General features: G+C 50.9%; 2 protein-coding genes across 2 annotated transcripts; both read right to left on the reverse strand.

Moving 5' to 3' along the window:
• Position 1: 1 nt before the first annotated feature.
• Positions 2-2,125, reverse strand: LOC100899042 (SPRY domain-containing protein 7). The gene is made up of 4 exons (XM_003743414.1): positions 1,950-2,125; positions 981-1,167; positions 690-886; positions 2-551 (listed from the first exon to the last, which is right to left on the reverse strand). The coding sequence occupies exons 1-4, from the start codon at positions 2,047-2,049 to the stop codon at positions 454-456; spliced, it is 582 nt and encodes a 193-aa protein (XP_003743462.1). The 5' UTR covers positions 2,050-2,125; the 3' UTR covers positions 2-453.
• A 3,397-nt stretch (positions 2,126-5,522) lies between these two features.
• LOC100899328 (uncharacterized) lies at positions 5,523-6,797 on the reverse strand. Its single transcript, XM_003743416.2, has 3 exons — positions 6,709-6,797; positions 6,104-6,189; positions 5,523-5,976 (listed from the first exon to the last, which is right to left on the reverse strand). Exons 1-3 carry the CDS (start codon positions 6,728-6,730, stop codon positions 5,698-5,700), a joined length of 387 nt encoding a protein of 128 aa, XP_003743464.1. The 5' UTR covers positions 6,731-6,797; the 3' UTR covers positions 5,523-5,697.
• Positions 6,798-9,587: the final 2,790 nt, after the last annotated feature.

Raw genomic sequence — 9,587 nt, forward strand, 5'->3', positions numbered from 1 at the left:
CTTTTAAATCATAGAGATTCTTTATTCGTGGTTTCGCAATTCATATATTATCATGCCTTCACTATTCTCGCTCCATCGATCGCGTAATAATTCATATATGGATCCTGTAGCTAATTTCGGCGGAGATGCCCACGCAAGGAAATCTTTGGTCAGTAAGTTTGCTCAATTTGTACACATCCTTAATGCTTACAGGCTCAGCAGACCCGGTATTCAGTCCGTCAATGGGGAAGAATTAACTTAAATCACACGTACTATTCATTCGACGAAGATCGAAACTCGCAAAAGCACACAGTCTCTATCATGGTTCAGAAAAACCGACTAGTCCACCGAAACGAGGAATGTTTTGAGTGCCAGGTCTCGAGAGACAGACGACCCGGCCCATCGAGGAGAGAACATGTACGATTTAGAAACGGCTAACAGGGCGCAAGACGCGCGTTCCGGCGGTCGCAGCGTTTACAGTAAGGACTGCTCGACGAGAATTCTTTGGTAGCCCGCCGGTGGCGCATGGTAGAACGAGCTGAACGCAGCTTCCATCACGGCTCCTCCGTCCACTGCGGAGGAATACTCTCATCAATTTTCTTTATCGAACCTCTCCAGAAGGAGGAGCATTCCCTGATCTCCTCCAGAATCTACTCGGATTCTATCCTGAAGTTCTGCAGGCCGACTGCAGTCCATGACAGATCACTCACCGTAGACGACAGGATAGACTTCCTCTCCTTTTATACCGGAAGTAGCGACCTGCAGGTCTACACCATTGAGGGCGAATTGAAGCTCCACGTGATCATAAGCGACGCCGATCACATCCCCTTCTTGTACCGGTTGCGGCAGACGGTGCCGGATTTGACCACCACCGACAACGCATCCGTCGTCTCTCAAGACTACACTTCTGTCGAGGGAATCAGGGTATCAATATTCATGGGCAGCCGTTCGATCGAGCCGAGGCATATGGACAGAGACGTCAGGACAGCAATCATTCTTACCTGTAATCAGTTCCTAGAGGCAACTTGTTCAAGTCGACCTCCCTCGTCGCAATGCCAACGCCCCAGATACCGCCTTGCTGTAACTTGACTTCGAAGTAGGCTTTGTTCTGAGCGATAGGTTGATTCGCTAAGGAGCCTCCTGTGCCGCACAACCGATAACCGTTCTTGACGATGACGGCATTTTCTCCTGGAAATGGATCGCAAGACTCAGAAAGGGAGAAGGATTGGATACACGATCGAAGTATGCCGAATGTCCGCCTCGCGAACGCTCTGCTCTCGGACACTCTGGGGAGTCGCATCAGCGCGTAAAGCGTAAATTATTGTTGCTGCTTAGTGCTCATTGGGACAGTAAACAAGTTGTGCAGAATTGATCCGTCCGACTATTGACGTGCACTTCTGTGTTCTGAGAAAGGTTGGGCCCCTCAGGGAAATCGTCAATAGACACAGGCTTGCGCGAATCGCTTAGAGATTTATTCAATTCTCCGAGATGCACGAATCCATCGATCTCTCTCTCTCTCGACGATCCTGACACGGGATCAGCTGATCGCCCAATCTGCTGCTCGGGCGGAAAAGTCTCGGTTTCGAGCTGTCAAGCAGACCGGGAAACGGTACTCCATAGTTTCCTCGAGCGCGAATTCGGAGCTCGGTCGAGCCTTCTAATAGTTGGACGGGCGGTACGATCGAACAGCGAGGCCAAGCTCATGGTCCGACATTCATTTTTCTGCCTCCATCCAACCGACTGCACGCAGAGCTCCGTGGGGAATCAAATGCCAGAGAAGTTTCTCGGAAAGTTCCCTCAAAAATCACGTTTCGATTCTGGAATCTAAAATCACCCGGCAAATCATCAAATCCGTTGAGGGCCCTCTTCGCCACACTGTTTAGGATGGGAAGAGCCGAAAGCTCGACAGCCACTCAAGACAGGCTTCGATTCACCGAACGGAATGGATCACCGTCTGGACTACTACTTGCCCATGAAGTGCGTGTCAAGATGGACCGGAGGCAGCCTCGAATACTCTGGAATTTGTTGATTCGCCGCAAAAAACGCTCGGATACAACCGAGACACTCCATAACGTTCACTTATGAAATCATCATTTCTCCGTAGGCGGCAACGACGGTTTAATTCGGTCGATGGTCTCCGTCTGTCTCAGGCTTTCGGGAACCACAACACCCGCGAATTCGTCTGCTCGGCTATATTGTAGCTACGTTGCTGAAAAAGGAAGCGTGTCTGGGATTCGCACTCTCGTGATGAGCCGCCGCTCGGAAGAGTGAAAACAAAAACAAGTCAGCACACACGGTCTCACGAAATACACTTAAAATTTGTTGGATGAGATCACTTCCCGCACTGATTTGCCAATTGGGGCCATCCCGATTCTCGTGATCGAGCAGCCGATAATCAGATCACCTCAGAAATTGAGGTAAAAGTGGGAATCGGAGTTGGCAAATTCGTTCGCATCGGTGAGTTCGAGATTATGATCAATGACTCGGTGTTGCATGACAATTGCTCTGTAAGGTCTCTCCGTATGAAGTCCTGAGATCAGTCCGAGTTTGATGTGACTCGCGTGGACTCATTGTGGAGCTTTGTCATGAACATGATCTTCATGAAGGATTCTTGGATCTCGAATCGCGACAGGCGATTCCTAGACTCACGCATCAGTCGATCGTATCCTCTTGACATTGGCGAAAAAGTCGTCTCCGATTCGTCGATGTCCCTCGAGTCTCGAGCTCTTCTGATAATTGACGATTCCCGTCTTAATACTGTGAGGACTCATCCTCAATATCCTTGCTGAGTCGCTGCAGCATGCCGATTGGCGCCATCGTTCGCAGCGTCAAGCGCCTTGACGTGGTCGTTCCCATCGTGGGAAACGCGACGAGTCCTCGGAGTTTGCATGAAAGATACGAATTGGCGCGGAACCACTGTTCCTGAGGACTTTCGTAAACGACGCCAGATGAGCTGTCGGGGCTTCCGTGAATGAGGCTGCTTCGAAGAGTATTTTACAAGCGTGAGGTTCGCGCATCCCTAGCGAGTCTCCAGCCTGCGCAAAAAATCGAAGTTGGAGTCGCGTCGGGTGAACAAGTTGATTCTTCCGGGGGCGTGCTGGCTTGGTATAGGTCTCCGTCGCGACCTGCTTGGGAGACTTGCTCACAGGGGTCTCACTTACTCACTCGCCGTTTTTGCAGGATCATGGCGAAGAACCCCACCTCCCCCGTGATGCGTCCTGCCGACGAGGATGATGTGCTAGACACATCAGAGGTTCCGAAAAACGAGAAGATGTTTACTCTGAAAAAATGGAATGCCGTCGCTATGTGGAGTTGGGACGTAGAATGCGATGTTTGCGCCATATGCAGAATCCAAGTGATGGGTGTGTTCCGAGGCCGCGCATAAGCGAAAGAAACTGGCTATTACTGTTCTTCAATGTCGATGATGGATATCGGAAACCGAGCACGTAGCCCATCAATCGGATTTGTTTCCAGATGTTTGTTTGAACTGCAGCAGCGAGAAGAAATCGGGCGATCAAACTCCGTGCGCCATCGTCTGGGGTGAATGTAACCATTCGTTCCACAACTGCTGCATGTCAAACTGGGTGAATCAAAACCCGCGATGTCCCCTCTGCCAAAAGGATTGGGTGTTACTGCGAACCGGATGCTGAGCCTTGATGGGAAAAATGAATCTTTGTGTATATTTTCTACTCCCCGAGCTTGTAGATTGACCCCGAACTTAAATAAATCGCACAGACTGTATCTCGCATCTCTCCTCGACATAATTATCGTCGTTGAAGGAATTTATCCCCAATCTCAGCAGCGATCTTGAATCTTTGCCGGTGAGGCTCTCCTTCAGGAGAAATCTCGCATCACTCTTTGTATTTTGTATTCCGTAAATAAGGGTTATATAGTATAAACAATTCGCTGCAGCTAATATTCTTGAACGTCAGATAATGACGATATTTCGGGATTCTTTAAGCTGATCTGCCCTCGTCACTCGTATATGTAGATTCTAGGTTCTAGAGCTTCCTACCGAAACCTGATTTTTCATGACCCGATACTGGTTTTGAAGGAGGACTGGTACCGAATCCTAAAGGGGAGGTCGATCGCTATCACGAATGTGGTGTAAGGCAGCGAAGACCTTGCGTAGGATCCAAGTTTCCCGTCTCAGCTCCCGACTATTCCGCTACCGAATAATCGACGGATCGAGAACGGCGTTCTCCCTAAGAGCGGAGATCAGTAGGAAAATAGGGGGAGCGCGTGGAGACCGCATCTGCTCGAACTCATGGGACCTTGATCAGGGCTATCCCGAAATCACTATCTTGACGCGTTTGAATCGGGAGCGGGTGCCGTATTCACAAGGATATATTTCGGTGATGAGTTATCCGACTCTCATTTTTCTGTCGCTGGATCGTCAGCCATCAGATCGATTCCGGCTCGAGTGCATGAACATGGCTTCTCCTTCTGGATTGTGAACAGGAGGACTACGCCCTATAGAATCGTGTCCCTCGTGCGATTGAACCAAGCGCAAGGACCGCTTGACCGCGGAATCAGCTTTTGATCTTGGAGCCTCCGTCCTGCGACATTCATTCTTTCTCCGTCTAATGAAGCACTCACGGCGGCTGCGACCACGTGCCCGGCTGTCTGCGTAATGCCGCTTTGGTTTTGCAAAACCGGTGGGAACATCGCTCGAACGTCCCATATGCGCAGTAGATCCCTGCGAGCAAGCGGAGCGGCCTTCCCACGCGATCGAAGGATAATCCGTTACGGCTTTCGGCAACCACCCCAGGGGACGGATCTACGCTCCGACCGAAACCGACGAGAATGATCGAAATACACTCGATCGGGCACGAGAGAAACGGTGAAGCCAGGAGAAATACTCTGGAGGGGATCAAGAAGGGAATTGACGCGATCGTCTACAACGCCGATACGCTGGGAAACTGTCACTGCATGCCAGAGTCTTTCATCAGCAGCTTTGAGCCTGACTTAGAAACACCTCGCTCAAACTCAGTGCATCAATTAATTATCTCAAGCTTCCTCGACGTATCCAACGAGCGGTAGGAGTGTCAGCTGAGGCGCGCGACTCCTTGGAACTCGTTAAGGACGGTTCGAAGTCTTGCTCAACGTTCCGCAAACGAGCCCACCCACGCATTGAGCTCGACCTTCCTCAAATTCACTCCCCGAAACGGCCGTTCAAAGTTTTACCGTATACTTCTCAGTCCGGGTCGAGTTTGACCTTCAAGGTTTGAATCGTGACCCTTGCTGATTCGAATCGGGGTGCAACAGAGAGACCAAGCTGCTGAAACTAAATGAGGATCTCAGACGCAACGGTGTTCTATACGGATGCAATGAATTGTCTGGAGAATCTACTGGGCTTATCTCTCGAACCTCCCAACGTCCTACCGAAATCGGGACTGAAAGACTGCATTTCATCGGAAGATATCCATGAGAGAATAGAAACGTTATAGATGGAGAAACAGTGGTCTTGTCTCTCGGTACTGAATTCGAGCCCATGGAAAACGCAGAAATCCATCAGAGGCCGTTTATTATCACAATGCGCGACGGAGCGGAAGGAGTAACGCGCCGGATGGGATTGGATCCGATCGGAGACGATGGAGCGAGCAACAAGCTATGATCTCGGCAGGCGATAGGTTTGAGTGCGATTTCTGAAAATCTTCCAGTACCATCGGCAGATCATCGGCATCTTGCAGCATGTTCCCCGAGCTTGGCTCTCCCTCACACCCCGCGCCGTCGTCCGCACGGCGCGTAATCGGCCTCGCTGTCCGATTCCGAAGCTTCCTCGCTGCAGGCGCAGCAGTGCTGCGATTCGTACCCGGCGCACGTGTAGGGCTGCTGCCACTGAGTGAAGCAAGTGCTAGGGAGCGAATAGGTTGACGAGCTGTAAGTCACCGACGAGCGACGATTGTAGCGACCGACGGGCATCGTGTATTCCTGGTGGACGAAGTGCTCATTCACGCTCAAGCGACGATTCTGGAAACATTGCAGCGAGCGGGACTGGAACGTCGTAGAAACGGGAAAGAATCCTTCAGCTTACGGGTTCGAGTCATGAGGTCCCTGAAGTCATGAAGTCCCAAAGTCATGAAGTCCCTGACTGACTAGAGTGCGATCGCGAAATACTTACATCGTAGCAATCTTGGTGATCTTCCACGAAACCGGCGCTCGCACAGGATTCGTACGGGTAGAACCAGTCGCACTGATGCTCGTAACCTGTAAGTCACGATCAGACCCATAAGATCATTCGTCCGGCGCTGCGCGATCTGCGGATCATCAAGAACGAATCTGGAACTCCACGTTCAACGTCCGACGGAAAATGAGCGGGACGGAACTGCGGCATCAATGGGACAAGCGTAAGCTCGAGTATCCCACAAGCATCTACCCAGACTCGAGACTCCCCATAGGACAAGTGACAGTCTTATATAAGATCCGAGAGGAGGTCGCGCAGGCTCGATGAGAAGACGAGTGACACAGCCACGTGTCACTTGCCTAACTCCGTCGGTGAAACAGGACGACCATGACGCATGTCGTGAGCATCAGTTTATCACTCCGAAACGATCCTCGTACATTGGATCCTCTGGGCGTATTCCGCGCACTACGCGAACGAAAGTTACTCGCGTCTGCTCTAGTCCCCGCGCGGAGGACTACCATACTGATTGAATCAGAATAATGATTTGGACTACAAACTATCGAGGGGTAATAGCAACTGGTCTGATCCTACTGCGACCTCACCGTTACAGTTGTGGCCTTCCATCGGATCCCGAGCAGAAGCTGCAACTCTTACTGAGAGCTTGAACGCTGACCACGCTCCCAACAGGAAGTGAGCTAGACTCGAAGGTGACGTAAGGTGCCCTCGCGTTCTCTTTCCCATTCCTTCCACTCATACAAGTGAAAGCAGCTAGAACGTTAGCATATTTTGTGGAATTTTTAGTGAATTATTATCATTCCCGACCCTCGAATTTCCGTTCGACAAAGAAGGTCGGTCTTGTCAAGATGAGGCCGGCGCTCTGAACGCAGACACAAAAATTCGACTGGATCCGAATCAGGTGAATGAGATACTCCGAGATACCTCGTCATGCCGACCGGGCCTGCCGGGACGACGTGCATTCGTGCGGACATCGCCCGTTTCAACTCTATGAGCCGACATGAGTGGTTGAAAGCTTCGATTGACCTCGTGAGAATAGGCGCTGTTCGGTTATGCTTTCTGCGAATGTGGGCTTTTGGAGGCATTTCCGGCGATGATGAAGCACGAGTGATACACTTGAGCTCCATAGTCGGTTTCACCTTCTGATTCGAAACCATCTTGAATAGAAGCGGAATGTCGATTCCCCAGAGTGCCGACTCTCCGCTCTCTCCCGCGTCTTCAACGGGACAGTTTGCCCAAAGCCACCTCTCAGGTCGGTTTACGCCGTGTTTTTCGCCCGATCAAACTCACTGAGATCCTCGGCTTCGCCATAGGTTTCCCATGATACTGAAGAGCTTTGAAAGGGAGGGGTCCGAGAGTTTTCGAGCTCTGCAATCTCTCCCCCGATCGAGGAGTCGAATATAGGAGACTCGAGAGATCTCTCAGGAAACTCACTGATCTTTTCCGCGCATCACTGTCCAGGAAAGCCGGTAGTTTCCAGGATCTCAGCGAGACGACGGCTCGTTTCGCGCGAAGTCGCCGTGTGTCGCTGAAGCGTTCCACCTTCTCTCCTGATTTACTGGTATTTACATTTCTCGGCTGGTCCCCGTCCAGGCGTATGCTCCTGCTGACCTTCCTAGGTTAACGCCTTTGAACGAGTAGCTGAGCAACGATTTCATTTTATTTAATTTCTGTTCACGGGAAGAAGTCCCTTGCTCGAATTGCTCCGACTCTCCTCGTATGGCGCGATTTTCCTCCGGGATTCAACCCCCCCCCCGATTCCATTTATCATATGTTGAGGGATAGCGCTCATTGGGATCTCGTGGGACAAGGAAAATTTCCACCGATGAGCGGAAAACTTCTTCGTCTCGAAGGATTTTTCGCGCTCCCCACGTCCAGTACGCCCCATCTCCAACTCACACTGGGAGCGAGCGTTCGTACAGCGTTTGCGATCTCGCGGGGCGGTCTAACCCTCAGAGATCAAGCAGCGTGTCCTCCTACGGGGTTCATTATCGATAGTCTAACGCCGTATAACAGTTTTGAGAGAAGAAAAGCGACCGCAGAAGAGAGGCGCTTCCGGAGCCGCATGCTCGGAATTCAATTACAAGGTGTCGCTCTCCGGAAGTTAGCCATACGTGAGATATCGGTTGAGCAGCGTCGAATTCGCAGGATGCTACAGCAGACCCACTCGATCTCCCCTCGAAGACAGTCGCAGAACGAAACTTCACTCGGCAATTCCCGGCTCTCTCAGCTAACCTCCGCATATTTCCCGGGGAAAAAATATGTGATTCCTCATAGAACTTAGTTGAGCGCCGCTATTCAGCTTTTCCGCGCACATGGAGCTCCGCTCCCTGATACAACAGTACGGAGAACCTTCAAACTTGTAAAGGTTCGGGTATCTTTCCCAAAAGTGAGGTTCCCCCACTCTCAAGATAAGATCAAAACCATTCGTTCGGACTTGACCTCTACCTGAAAGAGTTCCTCGCAATCGAGCGGGTCGCAGCAGAGAGGATGAAATATTTGAGCTCTATCCGTTTGCGACCTTTAGAAAAGAGCCAGCGTTCTCGGGAGCCCTCTGCGTGATTGAATTTCTCGAGCTCGATGGAGAGTTTTAGAGACAGTTTGATCTATCTAGAGCGTCTTTTGTTAGTGGTTCCCATTGAGGGAGATTTGGAGCATATCCTGATTCAGTTTGTTCCGAATCCAGAGCGAATGGACAGTACACGATGTTAGAGAAACTGCGGACTCGACTCGGCAGGACACGTCGTCTGTTGGCTATACAATTCTCTCGAGATTTTGTCAGCGACGAGCTAATGTCAAGATGTATTCATGAGCTTCGGAAAGAACGGCTTCATTCTGTGATTTGTGCGAGAAAGAAATACGCGGTTCCACTCGGAGAGAACGGCACTCTCATGAGCTGTGAATGCCCGCAGAATTTTCGTCGCGTTGATTTTGTTCGACTCCATTCTCCAAGTGAATGAACTAATCCTCATTCTCGGGAGCGCTGACGGGACCTGGCGCGTGAGCGATGATCAACCGTCAGATAATCTCTTGTTAGCTCCCGCCGGCTCCAAAGGTTACTCTAGATTGATGACACCTTCACTACAACCTATACAGCACAGACTTTGCCCGTCACAGCCTCATCAAATGTCTGATACCTTCGAGGATAGACATAATAATAGCACGAAACTTAGCGTTGCTGGTGGAAGTCCGTGCTCGATCCGGATTCGCCCTAGGGACCTCCATCCTTGTGGAGATGCCTCGAGTCCATTCCGACCTTGGCTTCCCTGCTTATTTCGATCCCTCAGAGGCTTCTTCGCAGCGACGTCTGGAGGCTGGAATCTCTCCACTGTCGTATCAGCCTGTTCGGAAATCAAGTTTTCTTGCGCGGTGGCTCTAGCATAGCCTGTCATCGCAGTGGTATCGGATATCTGCTTTCTCCATTACTCTCCATTCTGTCGGAGCATAAATCATCCCCAGCCCCCAG

This window comes from Galendromus occidentalis, unplaced genomic scaffold (genome assembly GCF_000255335.2).
Source record: "Galendromus occidentalis unplaced genomic scaffold, Mocc_1.1 scf7180000077446, whole genome shotgun sequence".
Classification (NCBI taxonomy): Eukaryota; Metazoa; Arthropoda; class Arachnida; order Mesostigmata; family Phytoseiidae; genus Galendromus; species Galendromus occidentalis.

What these genes read in the sequence shown, in the direction of transcription:
- LOC100899328 (XM_003743416.2), bottom strand. Translation starts at nt 6,730, where the DNA reads ATGGAAGGCCACAACTGTAACG. An exon ending in GGAAGGCCACAACTGTAACG is followed by an intron (nt 6,190 to 6,708) that starts GTGAGGTCGCAG and finishes CGTGACTTACAG; the next exon opens with GTTACGAGCATCAGTGCGAC. An exon ending in ATCACCAAGATTGCTACGAT is followed by an intron (nt 5,977 to 6,103) that starts GTAAGTATTTCG and finishes ACGACGTTCCAG; the next exon opens with TCCCGCTCGCTGCAATGTTT.
- LOC100899042 (XM_003743414.1), bottom strand. Translation starts at nt 2,049, where the DNA reads ATGGAGTGTCTCGGTTGTATCCGAGCGTTTTTTGCGGCGAATCAACAA. An exon ending in CCTCTAGGAACTGATTACAG is followed by an intron (nt 887 to 980) that starts GTAAGAATGATT and finishes TTCCCTCGACAG; the next exon opens with AAGTGTAGTCTTGAGAGACG. An exon ending in AGTCTATCCTGTCGTCTACG is followed by an intron (nt 552 to 689) that starts GTGAGTGATCTG and finishes ATTCCTCCGCAG; the next exon opens with TGGACGGAGGAGCCGTGATG.